Here is an 18,190-nt window from a genome sequence, read left to right as displayed (position 1 = left end):
TCCACAAATCACATTGAACAAAAATATCTATGTAACTTTGACTATACTATTTAGAAAGTTGATATGTTGACATCAATGACAAACCATGTCATGAATGCAACACATCAGCCCTCAATCATCTCTCAAAATGTACTAGCAATCTCCCCATCAAAATTCATCAATATCCCTTAGGCATTCATGCCAATAGAATTCAAGAAAATTTATCATCTTCAACTTTTGGACACATAGATATTTTTCTTTTCAATAGATCTCTCCAAAACATTGCCCTCTATTTATTCATAAGTTTTTCTTCACAACAAGAATCAATGTCTTATTTCCTTGGCCTTAGCTATATGAACTATGATAACTCACTTTTTTGATAGATCATGGATATCTTTACCACATCACACAAAAAAATATAAAGTTATACTTAGCATGGTAGAGGCCTCACACAATTCCTACCAAAAATGGCCCAATGCATAGATCTATGGGGTAGTCTAAATTGCACTAAATAACATACTCAGTCCTAGGGATTTAAGAGTGTGTAACTTATAGACAAATTTTTGAAACTGATTAATGGAGACATTGTACTAGAGGTAATTCTTGAAATCGCACTTGGCAAGATCAAAAACATAAAAAGAAGATATTTTGATCCAAATACCTACTATCCACTGATATATGGACAAGCCTCTAAAATCTCCTTCAAAGATGAAGAATCCTCATATGACATAGAAGAGGGCAAGGAGCTCAAGGATGTCAACAAAAATAACACTTCTTTCCTATCACAAAAGTGGTTTTATAATACAAAATTTCAAAAAAATTCAAAAATGACATAATACATGGGGATATTACACCAACCAAGAATCTCCAAGCTTTGGGCAACTCGTGGTAAACACAAGACTCCACTAAAAAAAAATTATGTTGGGGAGATGTCATATCACATATTTTTCACTATTTGTGCAACAATTGAAGATCTTTGGTTTTGTGTAGTCTAGAATTTTAGATTTTGAATATTATGTCACATATATTATATGTCCTTATAATGTTTCTTTATATTTTCAATTTATAGCATATATCTTTCTCACTTTGAATGTAATAGGACAATATCAAAGATAATATGTTGTATTGTTTTCTCTAGGCCCCTAATTAGATCATCATCTTATTTGTACAAAGTATAATGTATTAAATAGTACATAAGTATATATGTCATATAGAAAACATACCTATCAATTTGAAAGAGTACATTTTTTGTGGTTATGAAGACTATTGTTTTTTTATAATATTCTTCTTTTTTCAATAAGCCAAATTTAATATATTCTTAAATAAGATTGAATAAATTGAAAAGAAAAACACAATACAAAAAATTCACACATGAATTGTCACAATGTCCTATTCAAGAACAATAATAATCAAGATCTATTTCACATAAATATCATTAGAAGATTTGAGTTTACATGTCAATTTAACCTAGAGTAAGTTCTAAAATATCAGATTTAGTAAATAATTAAGTTTATAGTTAGCCTAAAGACAAAATCAATAATGTTAAAGAAGATTTCAATTATAATTTTGATTTTTAGATTATTGTGCTCAATATCGGTTATGTAAATGGACTATTTTTTATGAGGAATACTTAAAAGGTCAAATCTAACACCTTTTGTGTAACACGTCAAGCTTAAAGATCAATTATCACCAAGCATTAAAATTGTGAATATTTAAAATAGATATAGTACAATAATAAATAGAATTTTTATTTTTATTTTATTAATATATCAAGGGGTATGTGTAGGATCATGGTCGACCAAACTATGCTCTTAAGTGGCAATAAAAAATTGAAAAATCAGAGTTATATCAACTTGACATGCAATTTTCTACTTGTTATAAAATTTATATAAAAAATTTGAGAGAAAAGAATTTCTAAGAAATTGAATTTAGTTTCTAAAATACTAGGCCTTGTCTAAAAAAAAAAATGATTGGTTAGAATTTTGAATTTTAATTAAATCTAGTACAAAAAAATTTGGACAAAAATTAGAAGTCAACGTATGCCTAACCACCTTTTAATCAAACTCAAATGATAATATTTTTAAATAATATTCTACGTAGAAGAAATAGACTTATGTTTAGATGTGACACATACTTTTCTATATTTTTATTCTAAATAAATAATTAATTATTAATTTTCCACTTTAGTATTTTTGGAATAAAAAAACTTTCATGTCTTACCACCTTAACTAATTCAAATCTCCGCAAAATTTAATTTTTCTTTCTTTCTCCTTATAGTAGAAGAAGCTTAGAATGTGATGCATCTTTTGGATTTCAAAAATGTTATACCATTTGAATGTTATAGTTATTTTTGAAGTAGTGTGTCGATTAGTACTCTATATGTAACTCCATTAGAAAATAATTAATAATTACTTATTGAACTCATAATTTGAGAAACCTTACATTTATGAAAAGCTAAGATCATTCTTAAGAAACCCTTTTTATTTCATGAAATGTTGGTTCAAAAAAGTTGTCAACTACATGTTTGAAGTACAAAAAACACAAGAATAGGTTAAAAACATATTTTTGGGATGCTTTTAAAGTTGACCATATAGGGTTGGTATCAAAAGATATAGTATGCCTTATAAAGTTTTTTTTTTTTTTTTGTTCATTTAGTATCAGGATGGGTGGGAAAAAAATTGGAATAGGTTTTGAAATGCTTTAAGGCATTTTAGGAGTACATTTTTTTTAGATCGCCACTTTTTGGGACACCGTGATCCTGCACATACCCCAAAATTACATAAAATTTTAAAATTTCATGTTCTAAGTAAATTATTTCAATATGTTATGTAAGAATACACCTATAATTGTAGTATTCTACTAAGTTGCCACCACTACATTGACATTTTTCCACTATGGTGACTAAGAAGCTTCTCTATTATCTTATTAGGGAATCATTGTTTTCCCCTTGTGTCACTTCACATCTTCCCCTTGTTTCATCTGTCTAAGAACCTAGCTCTTCTCTTGGACCTCTTGAGGAATAACTTCCTCTTTTCTTAATTTCTTTTTGTGTTGCTAAATTAATATATTTATCTTCCTTTTTTATTTTTTGATAAATATGTTGTCATATGTCTACTTTTTCATCTTCTCTTGTCTTCTTGTTCTCATCCTTTAGTTATAGAAATGCACCTTGTACTTTTCTTGCCCTTCTGTCTAAATTTCTTACTTTCTATTGAATTGCATCAAGAAGATGTTGGCCCTAATGCCATTATTTTGTTTCTCTTTGTGATTGACATCTTCTACAATAGATTCAAATTTATCTTTTTCTAGTGACATTTTCCATACTTGCTCCATTTTTGGAGACTTAGTTCCTCTAGGGGTACCTCTTCTTGTACATTTCTAATTTCAAGCATTTTATATTTCTCCTCTTTCCATTATAGTGATGATTCAATTACAATAGTTACGACCTTGATGATATCATAAATTTCTTTTTGAGTCATGTTCACTGGTGACTTTACTCTATCTCTAGTTGATTAAACACTATCATGTGTTAGAACTAAGGTAGTCTGCTTGATGGTCCATCCATAATTTTCTTGAACCTTGTTATCAAGATTCCATCAGGAGGAATTTTTCTATAGTTTTGAAAGAAATAAATTAGTAGCCAATGAAACAATGAAATTATGCATTTTAAATAATCAATTATGCACTTTAAGTAATCTTTATCAAAATATAAACATATAAGTAATAGATCCACAAAAAATGGAATATGATAACCATGGAAAGTAACACAAGATATTTTAACTATGGAAACTCTTGATTAGAGGAAAATAGCGAGAATGATGTCCAAGATGATGTACTACTATAAAATATTCCTTGTGAAAGGATGTGACCCTATTAAATGCGAAGTCAACACATTCAATACATATGTCCCTATTAGGAGAATTTTTATCTTTTTCAAAAGATTCTGACCATTTTAGGAGTTGTTTCAATCATGGTAGGAGTTGATAAGAAGTTAACTCAATCCACTTTACAAACTGCTTTAGAATTATTCTCACTAAAGTGTTCAGGATAACATATCCACGAAATCAAGTGGTTGAAACAACAACATATCTTGCCAATATAGTTCCTTCAATGTCCTCAACATATCATCAACATCATCATCTACTCTAATCTTATCAAATTCACATCGAAATATTGTATACAATAATCATCATATATTAAAGCATATATGATGATTTATAACAAAGGAAAATGTCATTTATTTATAACAAGTCCTAAAATAGCTAATTGAGTTGGTCGTGAGACTTCTCCAACATAAAATGAGTAATATAGGATCATCATAAGATATTATATTTGAGTTACATACACTACAATACATATTACATCAATTACATTACACAATCGGTCTAAGAGTGAACATAGAACATGTTTTACTTCAATGATCTCCTCAAAATAATATTTTAATTTGTCTACCTTGAATATGTAACCATGAACGTGTCTCTACCCACAATCCAAGCCTACTAATTAAGCTTTATCCTTGTCAAAAATATCAATCCCAATCTTCAACATATTGGACAAGCTATACACTGGTCTATAACCAGTCGTGTAAAAAACTTATATAACTCACTCAAAAGTTCATAAATATTTTTTGAAACATAGATATATCATAAATACATTTCCAATAGTAGTATTCTATCTTTGTTGAATACAATTTTGTATCAATAAATCGTATTGAACAAAACTGTCTAAATATACTATTTAGAAAGATTATATGTTGAAATCAGTGACAAACCAAATCATTAATGCAACACTTAACAACTCAATTATTTCTCCAAATATATTAAAAATATCCCTATTAGCATTGAACAATATCCCTCAGGCATTAATGCCAAAAGAAGTGGTAGAAAATCTATCATCTTCAACTTCTGGACACGTCAATATTTTGGGTTTCAATGGATCTGTCCAAAACATTGCCCTCTATATACTCATAACTAACTCTTCCAAATAGGAACATATGGCTTATTTCCATCTCCTTAGCTGTATGAAATGCAATAACTCACTTTTCCAAAAAACCATGGATCTCTTTTCCATATCAGACCAAAATATATAAAGTTATACTTAGCACGGTAGAGGCCTTACATACTCTCAACAAAAATTGGCACGATGGGTAGATCTACAGGGCAGTGTCAACCCCGCTCGATGATATATTTGGTCCTAGAGATTTAAGTGTATTTAACTTATGAATAGATTTGTGAAACTGATTAATGGAAACATTGAAACAGACGTCATTCTTCAAATCACACTTGTCAAAATCAGTAACATGCCTAGGATTTATTTTGATCCAGATACCTACTATCCACTCATATATGAACAAATCTCTCACATTTCCTTTGAAGATGAGGAATCTTCAGCCGACACAAAAGAGGAGAAGGAGATCGAAGATGACAACAAAGACAACACTTCCTTCCTACGTCACAAAAGGGGTTATATCAAAAAAAATTGGAAATTTTTCAAAAATGACATAATACGAGAAGATCTTACACCATTTAGGAATCTCCAAGCTTTGGCCTAATGGAGGTTAATTCAAGATTCCTCTAAAATATTATTCTCTTGCAGAGTATTCATCTCTCGTATTTTTCGCTACATGTGCTACATTTGAAGATCTGTGGTTCTTTTTTGTCCAAGTTTTTAGGATTTGAAAATTACGTCACATATATTAGCTAGCCTTATAATGTTTCTTTAGATTTATAATTTCTAGCATATAATATTTGTCATTTTGAATGTAATAGGGAGATTTCAAAAATAATATGTTGTATTTTTTTTCTGTACATTCCTTTTAGATCATTATTTTCTTTGTATTTTTATTGTGAGAAGGATATATCATGAATGAAATGTTGTAGCCTTTTTCCCATTTCATCCACTTATATGGAGCTCATATTTCATAAATATTAATAAAGGGCACTATTCCTATAGTGAAAACACTTACCTTATATAAGACATATATGCTCCCTAATTTTTACTTCAAGCTCTAGGAACATTTTTCTAATACTTTGCATGGTATTATCCTCCAACATTGGAGCATAATTTTTTTTATCTCAATTTCCAACACGGGCATAGGAATATGCCAACTTTGTATGCACTTCAAATCATTAATCAATTTTTTTTGTCCACTATGCTAGATTGTACCTTTTTAATATGTTATACACAAACCCCTCTCCAAATGTTTTTAACTTCTTCAAATAAAATTAAATTATAAAATCTACTATTATTTGTTTTCCATAATGTTTGTTTAATTGAAATATTTTTTGGGCTGCTTAAAAAATGTTATATAAGCTTAAGATAACAAGAAAATAATCTAGGTGTAAAGTTACCAATTGATTTTACCAAACCTAAACTTTGAAAGTAAACATTTAGAGAAGAATAAATTGAAGCATGCAAATAATGTAAAGTACAATAATTTTTTTTTTGTTAAATAAGATTGAATAAATAGAAAAAAATGCAATATGCAAATTTCACACATAAATAGTTATAATGTCCTATTCAAGGAAAATAATGATCACAATCTATCTCATATATAAATCATTAGAAGTTTTCAATTTACATGTCAATTTAAAGTAGAGTACTCTAAAAAAAATTATCATTTATTGTCTTATCTTTTAAATAGACAAACATATCAAAAATAGTAAATAATTGAGTTTATCATTAGCCTAAAGCCAAAATCTATAATATTAACGAAGATTTCAATTTTAATTTAGATTTTACGATCACTACAATCAATGTTATCTATATATATGCACTAGTTTAACGATGAATACTCAAAAGGTAAAAACCAACTCCTCTCGTGTAACATGTCAAACGTAAAGATAATTTATATCACCATATTGAAACTGTGTATATTTAAAATATATATAGTACAAGAATAGAAATCAAGATTACATACGCAATATAAATTCCATTATATGTATCTTATTTCAATATGAACTATGTAACAATACACCTATACTTGTACTATTCTTCTAAGTCACCATGACTAGATTTACTAGTTTTCACCCTGATGACCAAGAAGCTTCTATATTATCTTATGAGGGAAATATTTTTTCCCTTCTGTCACATCACTTCTTCCCTGTATTTCATTTATCTAAGTATCTAGCTCTTTTCATGGATCTCTTGATGAAAAGCTTCCTCTTTTCTTCATCTTCATTTCTCTTCATATTGCTAGATTAATATATTTATTTTTTTCCTTGACAAAGCTTTCTCATTTATCTTCTCTTTTTTTCCTCTTAGTGCACCTCTCCTCCTTCCTTTTGGCACATATCTTCTCCCAATTTCTTCACTTGATTATCTAGATAAAATTGTTCCTCTTCTTTCTTGTTTGTAGAGAAAATCTTCTTATCTTGTTTCTCTAGAGACACATCTTTGTCCCATTTCTTATATTCTTTATCTTGATGTACATCTTCCTCTTCTTTTGTTTGTCCAGAGATCCATTTATTTTCTTGATTCACTTGATGCACAATTTCCTCATCATTTTGTTCCACAATGAACCATGTACTTTGATGTTTCTCTTGCCACACACCTTTACTCCACTTCTCTTGGTTCAATTGATGCATACAATCATCTTCCTTTCTTTGACTAGTGTACAATTCCTTCTCTAGGTTCTCTTGATACACATCATCTCCTCCTTTTATTCGTCTTGAGAATATTTTTTCCCCTTGAGTGTCTTGATTCATAGCTTCCCATTCTTTCTCCAAGCCACTAAACCATTTCTTCTCTTGTGTGTCTTGATACATATCTTGCCCTTCTTTTCTCTGTCCATCGAACAGTTTTTCCACTTGATTATCTTCACACACATCTTCCACTCTCTTCCTTTGTCTAAGGAACCATTTTTTCTCTTGGCTCTCTAAATACCTCCATTCCTCTTGATATACATCAGCTGCCCATCCCTCATCTTCTTGTTCATGATACACATCTTTCCCTTCGCTTCTTTGTCTAGATACCCATTTTGTCTCTTGATTATGTCGATACATATCTTCACCTTCTTTCTTTTCTCCATAAAATGAGTTTTGACGAACAGACTCCATTTCTTTCTCTTGACAACCAAGCTTCTCCTTAAGTCCCCTGTTCTCCCTCTTCTCTCCCACTTTCTCTTCATCGCTTGACTGTAAACACATTCATTCATTCATGTGATAAACAAAACTAAACTAAATTAAAGAGTAGGAGATGATTTCCACAGTTAAATCCTGATATTCACATCATAAATTAAAGAGGTTCATTCATGTGATAAACAAAACAAAACAAAATTAAAGAGGTTCATTCATGTGATAAACAAAAATAAACTAAATTAAAGAGGTTCATTCATGTGATTATCAAAACAAAACTACATTAAAGAGGATCGTTCATATAAAGCAAAAACTTACAGATTTAGGGTTTTCCATTACACCCACTTCATTTTGTTTCTCGACACTCCCGCCATACGGTTGGCCGCGAGACAAAGGTGGACCAAACTGGTCTACGTTGCTATAACACTGTTGCTGAGATGGAACGCCCAAATCCATGGTGTGTTGTTGCTCCTGCTGCTTTTCGTTCGGGTCATCTTCCTTCTTGTCAAGAAACATTCCTCGAACCCCACACTTCTCCTGCTCTAGTCCCTTTGCTTCCGCCATTAATACAATTTTCAAGCTATTAAAAAATGCCAACATTTCTGATATCGAGACATTTGTAATACGATAAAAATTCTGTACGGGTGAGGAAGGATTTATTGCATTGGATGGTCGGGATTACGCTGCTTCGTGTTGCCACGTGAATCTTTATTCCAGATAAATATCACAGATATTTTGATAGCTTAGGAGAGACTGAAAAGTTTTCTTTGCATTAATGCGAAAATTGTGCGCTACAGTAAGGGAAGATATTTTACGATTCAGACACTACGCATTCCTAACATTCATACCACTATACTCTAGTTTCCGTAGAGTCGTCATAGAGTCGTCATCGATCTTCCTCCACTCGAACTTTCTGAGCAAATATCAGGGCCCTCTATATTGTTTTTTGTGATTATTTTTTAATGAGAAGTTATGAGTGCGTGCGGTGATATATAAGCGAGTTATTAGTCCCTGCCTATATATGCCCAACGTTTTTCTTTACTCCTAATTTGTGCAACCTAATAAAAATATTAAGTTCTAAAGTTGAACAAACTTTATATTTTTAAATTAATTTATATTAATTTAATACCTTTTTCTAATTAGTCCGTTGCATTTTTGGTGGAGTTTATTTTATTTTCCCACTTCAAAAAATACAATATTTTTAACATGCATTAATGAATTCATTAATTACAACTCTATCTTTTCATATTTTTGACAAGTTCATTATTAATTACAACTTTATCTTTTGCATATTTGTCACAAGTTCATTAGATTTCTTAAAAAGTCATGTTTTTATCTTCCACAACAAAAATAATGTTTTATCAATATTAATATCACATATTTTAGTTTTCAAAATAGTTTTTAAAAATGTTAATATATTTTAAATTATTTTAAAAATTAGTTTTATATAAATCAATAATTATTTTTAAAAAAATTATTAAAATATATTATTGCTATTAAGAGTTGTATTGCTTTATATATATCGACTTTAGTATATATTAATTAAAAAAATTAAAAATAATTAATTTCTAAATTTAACTTATGTAATAAAATTTTAAAAAATTTAAATTTCTTGGTTAAAAATCTATTAATTCAAATCTCGTGATTTTACAATGCATTATATTAAGTTGTATATTTTAGGCAATGGCTAATTGCCACATTATTCTATAAAACTAAAATTAAAAATATTAATTAAAAATCTTAATTAAATTTGCTAAAATTTGTAACTTCTCTTTTCAAAACCATAATTTTAAATATTACGTCCAATTTGTTTCCCTAGAGGCAGGGACTCTAGCTCTCAAAGAGCTCTTGTTCTTAAATAAACATTCTATTGTAGGCAAATATCAAGGTGCTTTATTTTTTCTGTGATTATTTATAATGAGAAGTTATGAGTACGTGGGGTGATATATAGGCCATTTATTCTTAAATAAACATTCTAACAATAATATTTCAATAGAATTGAATTGAGAAAAATATTATCACAAGAAAATTTATTACATTTAGACTAATTATGGTAAGTAGGAGATAGTTTCCACTACAAGCCAAATTGCGATATTGGTATATGGATTTAAGTGTGTAGTTTTTCAGTCAAATTTATTGACTCATATTTTATTAGTAGTCATTCACATGAATCCATCTCTCACAAGAATAAATAGAAGACATACCATTCACTGGATCTAAGTGTTGCTTGCAGAAGTCAACCACTGAGACTTCCAAGGAGGTCACCGATCCCAATACTTGTCAAGCTTTAGCAAGTTTAACTATGGAGTTTCCTCCATGGTTAAACATTCTTTTGTTGGAACCCCACTTGAAAAACCTTCACCAAGTATTGTGCCTTATGAAATATTGATTAAATATCTCCTTATGTTCATTGACTATTAAACTTAGGAGATATTTTTCCTAATAAGTTAGTTTTTGAGTAAACTTCATTGAATTATATTTCATGAATAGTGATTTACATGAATCCATCTCTCATGAGAATAAATGAAACACTTAGCACTCATTGGATATAGGTGATGCTCACAGAGGTGAAGCATTCAGACTATTATGGTGAGCTTTAAGATTAAAAATGGATGTGCCATTTATTTCCTAATCAAACAAATTCCCAAATTTTAAAAAGGGAAAAAGAAAATTTTGAAAGAGAGTTGAGAGTGCTCTGCAAGTCTACAGTAGTGCTTCCTCTAGTTTTTTTCTAAGTTTATAGGTTTTAAACCAATTTATCATGAGATTTTCTCAAGATTTTTTATAGTATTTCAACTATGATGTTTTTGATGCATGTAACTTATTTTATATTTGTACAATTTTAAATTTATTTTTTTTGATAAAAAGAGGACTCAAATACAGAGCTTTTGATTATTTTTTATAATTTTAATTCTCTTGTTTACTATTTTTTCATGAGCATCTAATACAAAAGTTTATTTTGGAAAATGAACCTACATTTGATTCATGGTAGAAAATATGTACATAATGAAATCAAAATATATCAAATCTATAATCATTAGAAAGCTCATTCCAAGTACTTGGTCCATGCAAATGTGCATGACCTAATTTTCCCTTTTGTGCCCTTTAATTGAGTCTCAAATCAAAGATTTCTTAAGAATCTATTGAAAGGATTTTAGTTAGTTTCAATTGAAACTATTTTAAAAATTTCATATGATTTGATGCAAGTAATTTCGATCGAAAGTACTTAGAGCTTTCTATCAATAGTCCTTGGGGGTTTCTATCAAAACTCCTTAAGAAATATTTTTTGCATTTTGATTTTTGTTAGAATTTCTTCCACTGAAAAAGTTTAACCCACTATTGTGGGTCATGATTTATTAATAATGATTTTACTAATTTGTCTATGTGTATGCAGTTTGTTGTGCATGTATTTGTGTAATGTTCTTATTTATTTCCATTTTCATTGTAGTGTTTGATATTTACAAAAATCTCACTACTTTTTCTTCTACTTACTTTGATTTTGTCCTTCATTATAGGCATAGGCTTGCATTATATATCTATGCTTATGTATTAAACCTTCCTCTTTTTCTTAACTTGTGTCATATGTAACTTTTTTTTTCTTCATTTGAATCCTCTATTGATAGACTTAGTTTTACTTTCCTTCAAATCATAGATTAATAAGGTATGTGTAGGATCATGGTCAACCGAAAATAGGTAATATGAAAAAAAACAATCTTAAAATCTCTAGAAGTGTTTTGTAATTCATGTTGATTTTTTTGTCCCAATCCTGACACCAATACAAAAAAAAAAACTTCAAATAACCTTATCAAGTACTCGATACCTGTGTATGGGTTTAAATAAAATGAACACTTTTTTTTTTTCATTTTATCCAATTTTAATGGAACTGCAAAGTAACTATGAGCAATTTGTTCAGGTATATGATCTTCTATGGTAGTTTCTTCACCCAAGATTTCATCCTAGCATAAGTTAATTTCATTTGTTGTTATTGGACTTCATTTCATTATTTTTTGTGAAAATTTAGGTTATTTTAATGAAACTACACATTTTTCAATTTGGTTTATAAAATGTTCTTTCAAATTATAATTATATGGTTATTTGTAATATAAATAGGCATGAGTAACACCAGCTAAATTCTAACACTCTTCATCAAACAATGATCCTCAAAATTATCCATAACCACCTCCAAATGAATTGTGATCATTGCAAAAGCCTCCAAGAATTTATGATTTAGTAAAACAAAACCTAGATCAATTGAGGAATTTCCAATAGTTCTATAGAAATATTTATGGATTATATCTCATGGTATCCATCATCAATACTAATGTGGATAATATTTAAACCCTTACTGAGTAGCATTATGTAGTTCTTTGTTGGTGTGACCAGATGCATGCCAAGTTTGATGATAACTTAGATTATGATGGGTTTTTGGCACTTGATATTAGTAAAATAGATTTATCCAACCTATTTTCTACCTCCAAAATTGTAAAATGGTTAACCATAAGAAACAAAAATTGTCAATAAAATGGTATAGCAATGAGGCCATTAAGGCTCATTTTTGGGATCCCTGTTGGATGATTTTTGACAAACAAACATACAGATATATGGAGGATCCATTTTATTTATTGAGAAAGATGTCTGTTGATTTTGTGCTTGGGAAGTAAGTGAAATATTAGAGAACATGGCCCACCATGGCTAGTGCAGAAGCACGCTTGTGACAGGAAGATAGCATGCAACATTATTAATGCAGAATTGTATTGCGATAAGAAGTCTGGTGGTGACAGGAAGACAACCTACAATATGACTAAAATGAAGGAGCACAAAGAAAATATTAGATAGATTTGAGTTTAAAATCTGAAAATTGAAATGTTAATGTGTGTGTGAGTTTAGAGTTTTATGTTTTAAAATAAAAGTCCTTTTCCATGTGGTGGAAATGTTTAGGTGGCATTCTTATAAGCCTACCCAACATTATCCACTTAGGACTTAGTATGAGTTTCTTTTAGATTATTTTGGGTGTGTTAAAAGTTTCTAATTTTTGAAAATGTTTATGGGAAAAATCAAAAGGAAGAAAATGATGAATATTCCTAAAGCATCATGTGTAGGCATTCAAATTGTAACTGCCACAAGAAAGCTATGATGGTTTTCTTGGGAGTTACATTAGAAGGTTTTTCAAAAAGACAAACAGTGCATATTGTAAGGGAGATTTTTGAAGAGAGATTTTTGGGAGAGATTTTTTTGGGAAAAAGTGAACAAAATTAAGTCCTTATGTTTTCTTGTAAATTTTCTTGAGTTTTAGTGTTGTATGGTTGTGATTTTGTAGTATTCTACATGCATTTTTTTGTTTGTATTTAGATCAACATTTTGGAAGAAATCTAAAAATTAGATCTTATTAGTTTACTATTTTCTTATTTTTCATTTCCTATCAGCCTGATATCTCTGTTGTTTTGAGAGTGGTCTTTGCATGGGGGTTTTCTAAAGATCCTTCAATGGTCTTTGTCGGCCATTGGAGGATCCTCTATAATTTCATGCATTTATTCATTTTTATATTGTTGTCTCATATCATGTTATAGGAAACCCTAGTTTTTAATGTAGATTTGAATAGGCAACATCTTCATGTGTTGACCCTCATTTCATTAAATTTCTATGCAATTTTTGAAATCTGCATTCATGCATGTGAAGCTTGAAGACGTGTATTTGATTTTCTAAATATTCTAAAATCCCTCTACATCAATGGGTGTAGAAGTAGGAGCTCTGGAAGACAGACCATTTTTCTAGTGGATAAAAGCCACTACATATGTCCCCCATGGTATCCCCTCACCTCATCTAGTACATCATTCTAATGTCATTATTGAGGTTGCCTTAGAATCAATTAGAGTCATTCAAGAAGGGTTGATAAAAATGATTATCTACCAAGAATATTATACATCAATAGATTTTTCTTTATTTCCTCACAACTCTCAAGATTCTCTTCTTAAATCATAGCTTTAGTCTTCATAGCAACCATATAAAATTATGGACCCATGAATAGCAGGTGTGTCATCATCATATCTTTCTAGCTATTCTAGCTAAATTCATCAAATTTTGGACTATCTTTCCTAAAGTAAAGTCCACCAAGATAGTTGAGTGAGGTGTACACATATGTGTAGGGGGGAGAGGGGTAACTTAGTTATATTCTTAAAAAAACTCTCAATATCTCTATTAATTCTAAAACATGTAAACAAGAGATGCAACAACCATCGAGAGAACAATGCACAATAACACCAGATATATTAATTAGGGAAACCTTTGATTAGAGGGAAATCCCTAGTGGGGATGATTCCCACTTGATGATGTACTAATATAAAAGTTCCCTATTAGGGGATGGGACTTGTTACGAGTCTTATAAAATAGAATCAGTATATATAAGTCCTGATTATGAGACGTTGAATCCCTGATAGGATATCCCAACGATGTAAGGAGTTGTGCCAACCCTGTTAGGAGTTAATAAGAAGTTAGATGGACCCCCTACCCAAATAGCTTCAACACTATCCTCACAAAATAATACAAAGAAAAAAACATGAATTGTAAACCGCTCAACTAGAAACTTTAATTTTCTAAATATAGTTCCTTTGATGTTCTAGTAATACCAATAGATTTAATTTATACTCTGCTCCTCACAAATTTGCATATCCAATTTACAATTTACCAATCCATTTACATGATTGTAAATGATATTGTTTTCCAATCAAAACATTATTCCTTTTATACCAGTTCTTAATAATTATTATGGTTCAGCCTTAGGGATTTCTCATAAATATTATAAACATAGGACAAATGTAAGATATTAAATTCACAAATTATAACTCAATTTCACACTTCCCAAAACACAATAAGAAAATAGTTGGCTCAATAAGGAATACACAATGCACAATTAGTATAACTTCTCACAAAATCAATGTCTAACTTTTCCCACTTAATCAAACGATATTCAACATGCATTAAATATCTCTATAATCTCACTCAACCAAATTTCCCTCAATGTTAGGAGATAAAATCAAATTACCTACAATTTATCTTTGGAAACACTTCCTAGAAAAAATCTTCTAAAAACCCTTCGTAACTCCATATAGATTTCATATTTTCCATATGCACACTAAATTGTAGCATCTATACATACTTCTTAATGTTTAGACAACTATAGAAATGCAAGCCCATAATCCTTGAACTGCATGAAGCCATTCTCTCACTGCTACTCTACTAATCTTCATAGAAAGATAAATATATTGGGTCAGTGCAAGAAGTTGGGTCTCACTTTTGGCCAAAAAGTTGAAGTGTTTTTCTTGTTTTTGAAATATTTTGTCAATTGATGCTAAAATTTGAGCCATTTACAGATTAAATATATAAAAACTTCAGAAATAAAAATTGTAGTGCCTAGAATCTTCTTTTTGAATATGTAATTTATTTGTATACCCATATGATGGATTATTTTTTTCATATGGATCTTCAAAAACCACTTTTTCAAAATGCCTGTTTCAGGACCATACCACACTCATGTACGGACACCATAATTTTACACAAATGAATGAATTTTTGTGAATCCTTTTAAATGGAGTTACCTAACACACCAAAGATTGATGAGAATATTTTTCTTGAATTTTTTAATGAATTTTTAATTGGCTATAAAGAAAAAAATTTAAACCTCTTGTGTACGAACATTATAATTTGATCAAAATTTCACTTTTTTCAAATTTTCTTTTTCTTAACTTCAGAAGAATTGAATGTAGATTGATGACATGTAAATTAATTTAACAAAAAATATAAAATAAAAAATTTATTAAAGTTTTAGTGAACGTTGCTATTTTACATTTAGGTACCACCTTTGATTAAAAAATAATACAAATATAGTAAATAAAATCATAACACTATAAAATTTATATTTATGAAATCAAGACAATGAGAGCACTAATGAGTTTTTGTTTTGTAAAAAAATTTGATCGGGAAGACCCTCTAAAAACTATGGCAAGGCATGAATCTGTCAGTTCAATGCCTTAGCTAAATCTTGAGAGGCCAAGGCATAGGCTTGGCCTCACCAAGCTTGTCCCAAATCAAAATTCGAGGCAAGAAAATAAAATCCTACCTCATGTTGTTAGAAATGGGCACCTGTTATTTGAATTTCAAAAAATAGGTACCCATTTTGAAAAGCTAAAAGTAGCATGTAAAATCTACCGAAAACTTTAAAAATTGAATTTTTAAGAAATGGGTACCGATTTTCTATTTTTAAAAATTGGGTGCCTATTTCTTAAAAATACAAATTTTTTACTTTTTGAGAAATGGTTATCTATTTTTTGAAAATAAAAAATGGGTACCCAATTTTTAAAAATAATGGGTGCCCATTTTTAAAATTTAGGGTCGGGCGCCCGAGCCAAAAACGGGTGCCCATTTTTAAAAATCGGGTATCCATTTCTAAGAGGTCTCATTCTGGGGATTTGACTTCCGCAAAATTGTGACCCAACTTTGTGCATTCAGTTAGAATTCTTTAGAATAACTAAGAGGGGCGGTGAATCAGTTATTCAAGGTCCAAATGCCCTAATAATACTTTTTCACTATTTTTAATGAATCCATACACTTTTCATCCATCCAAAATTAAATCAACCATATTAGCAAGTTACAATAAATCAACATGCAAAGATAAAACATGCAAGATCAACACATGACACATTGATTTACGTGGAAACCCAATTTGGGAAAAACCACTAGTAACATGCTACTTGATTTTCACTCTTCTAAAGTGATGCCCTGTTAAAAGCCTGCCCTATTAAAGGCTTACAACACACTATTAAATGTGACCTTGTTAGAGGATTTTACCAAACTGTTAGGAATGGGCTTGGTTAAAGGACTTCTGAACATTCACTTGGAATGTCACCCTGTTAAAGGATTTACCTCATGGCCATTAAACCAACCTAAGTCCATAGATTTAAACTAACTGTTACAATTGCTAGAGAGTGAAATGTCCCTTTCCTAATTTTATATGATATTTCAAGCCTCTAATTAGATCTTTAAGATCAAACAACCAATATTTTAAAGATCCACCAATTTCTCAATAAACCCCAAATCGGGTATGCCGAAACTAGTGCCAAAAACTTCACAGCTTCACATATTATTAATAAATTTGAAAGTGGACCTTTTCTATAGAAATTTCAGAAGCATAACAGCCTAAAAAATTACATTTCCAAATCTATATAAAATTTACACAACAGCTCCCAAACGGAGGACAAAAACAATGCTCATCGAGCTCCCAAAAACAACACAAAATAGCCGAAAACACCACAAAAGCACTGATAATCTATTACAGAAGTATAATAATAGGAAAATAAATATATTCAGCTCTATTTTAACATCTTAATGTCTAATATACAATAGCAACCCAAACTAATATGAAATACTCAACTGGAAATACCAAACTCTTACAAAAACACACTCGAAAACCCGCAAATCTGCACTGTACAACACAAAGGCAAACTCTGCATGAGCATGCACATGGAATGGCTTCAAAATATTGTCCTTAGCCTTCCTATAAATTTTAAAACTCCCGTTCTTGGGTCTCCTTCTCCACAGGTTTGGCATCCTCTGAAGAACAACAAGAAAATGAGAAAAAATCAAGTTCTGGAATAAGCCCAAAATGCCTCCAAATCCCTTAAAAGAGGGCATAACCCTAACTCACGTCCAAGAGGGGTTAATAAAATATACTTTAATAATAATTTTTATTTATTAGTCCATTGGTTTCTAAAGATTAGCCCCTTTTGCCGAAACTTCACCTTTTTGGAGCCTACCTACCTTAGCAAAGTTTATTATTTTTAATTATTTTAAAAGGGGACATGACAAGTCCTCCCCTCCCAAATATTGCTTGTCCTCAAGCAATCAAGGTTGGAATTCTCAAGAATATGTTCTCCTTCCCAAGTTGCATCCTCAAGTGGTAATCCTTTCCATTTGACCAAATGCTCTATGACGCTCTTATTTCTCAATCTTTTCTCTCTTGTATCCAAAATCTTTTATGGTATCAAAACTAATTTTTCTTCATCATCAAGAGGTGGTAATTTTGTAGACACTATGGTTTTCTGGCCTAGAACCTTCTTCAGGCAAGATACATGGAAAATATTATG

General features: G+C 30.2%; 1 protein-coding gene across 1 annotated transcript; it reads right to left on the bottom strand.

Moving 5' to 3' along the window:
- Positions 1-6,434: 6,434 nt before the first annotated feature.
- Positions 6,435-8,683, bottom strand: LOC149559671 (uncharacterized). The gene is made up of 2 exons (XM_089824248.1): positions 8,373-8,683; positions 6,435-8,114 (listed from the first exon to the last, which is right to left on the bottom strand). The coding sequence occupies exons 1-2, from the start codon at positions 8,652-8,654 to the stop codon at positions 7,239-7,241; spliced, it is 1,158 nt and encodes a 385-aa protein (XP_089680374.1). The 5' UTR covers positions 8,655-8,683; the 3' UTR covers positions 6,435-7,238.
- Positions 8,684-18,190: the final 9,507 nt, after the last annotated feature.

Source organism: Cupressus sempervirens, chromosome 4 (assembly GCF_028749045.1).
Source record: "Cupressus sempervirens isolate cs-2001-9-10 chromosome 4, ASM2874904v1, whole genome shotgun sequence".
Taxonomy (NCBI): domain Eukaryota; kingdom Viridiplantae; phylum Streptophyta; class Pinopsida; order Cupressales; family Cupressaceae; genus Cupressus; species Cupressus sempervirens.
This window is presented reverse-complemented; position numbering and strand designations above follow the sequence as displayed.

Bases quoted from the DNA above. Each gene is read 5' to 3' on its own strand.
- LOC149559671 (XM_089824248.1), bottom strand. From the start codon at position 8,654: ATGTTGGCATTTTTTAATAGCTTGAAAATTGTATTAATGGCGGAAGCA. The intron at 8,115-8,372 runs GTAAGTTTTTGC...ATGTGTTTACAG, and splicing joins TAATGGAAAACCCTAAATCT to TCAAGCGATGAAGAGAAAGT.